Source organism: Aphanomyces invadans (assembly GCF_000520115.1).
Source record: "Aphanomyces invadans strain NJM9701 unplaced genomic scaffold supercont1.46, whole genome shotgun sequence".
NCBI classification, from domain to species: domain Eukaryota; phylum Oomycota; class Saprolegniomycetes; order Saprolegniales; family Verrucalvaceae; genus Aphanomyces; species Aphanomyces invadans.
In genome coordinates, this window is record NW_008580191.1 from 279179 (window position 1) to 280198 (window position 1020).

Genomic DNA, 1020 nt, shown 5'->3' on the forward strand with positions numbered 1-1020 from the left:
TGGCAGAAGATGAAAATCCGACGCGGACTGACGAAAGCATGGTCGAAAGCACGATTTGGCAGGCCGATTTAGCTGTGTTCAGTTACGATTGGCGTGTATGCCATTCAATGGACGCTCACCACTGCAGAAAACAAGAGCATCGCATCCTCCGCCTACGCCGCAACCACCGTTGTGTACACATTCGTCCTTGCCACATCAGGCGGCGTCGTCGGCACCATCACGACCCTCGTCGGAGCTGCGTCCACCACGATCACGGCCGACCTCGACTTGACCAAAGCCAACTTTACTGCCCTGAAAGAGATCGATGAAACTTGCTCCAACGAGAATGTAACCGGGTTCACGCAGAGGAAGGAGTAAGTAAATGAAGAATGAAAGTGGCAGGGTTATGCTATGTAGCTCTGCTACATGAATATGGAATGTTAAGGCGACTCGTGGGGAGAGTTGCTAGCAACCTAGGCGACTTGTTGTGTGAGGTCGCGTGCAACCTTTGAATACAGTGATACCTCACATTTTGCACCCCACTCAAAATGAATCAACTACATAATATGATTCGACGTCAAGTACTTGATGTGTAGTCTTCAGAGGTCGTTTTCTTTGGGTTTCCATCCGTCTGTTAGAATTTATATTTTGGAGATGGTGCAAAATGTGAGGTATCACTGTAGTCGACCTTCATTGTTAATGAAGATCTTGACATGTGTCCGGATATCAGTAACAGTACCGTAGGACTGTTACAGGGAACGACGCTGGGTAGTGGACAAATATTTTCAACCAATAGAAATTGAATAAAATGAATAATGAAATAGGATTGGTCAATTGAGTGGCGGGAAATTTAATTTATGCCATACCATGAACCTCCATCATTTCATCACCTCCCATGGCAAGTCAAGACCGCAAACGCCCAACAATTGCAAGGAAGCTGCAGCTCGTTGGCAATTCCAAGACACTCAAGGTCTCCAAGATTGTCAATGCAACGGGGTACAGTAGAAGCGCTCTTTACAAGTGGCGGAAGGACGAAGACGT

The 1020-nt window shown here is 46.9% G+C and overlaps 1 protein-coding gene across 1 annotated transcript in view; it reads left to right on the top strand.

Moving 5' to 3' along the window:
* H310_13022 (hypothetical protein) overlaps positions 1-357 on the top strand; it is a gene marked incomplete at both ends in the record, with an annotated part of 6000 nt that extends 5643 nt beyond the window's left edge. The window contains one exon of the mRNA XM_008880357.1: positions 83-357. Within this exon, the coding sequence (XP_008878579.1) occupies positions 83-357 (275 nt within the window). The remainder of the gene's footprint in view (positions 1-82) is intronic.
* Positions 358-1020: the final 663 nt, after the last annotated feature.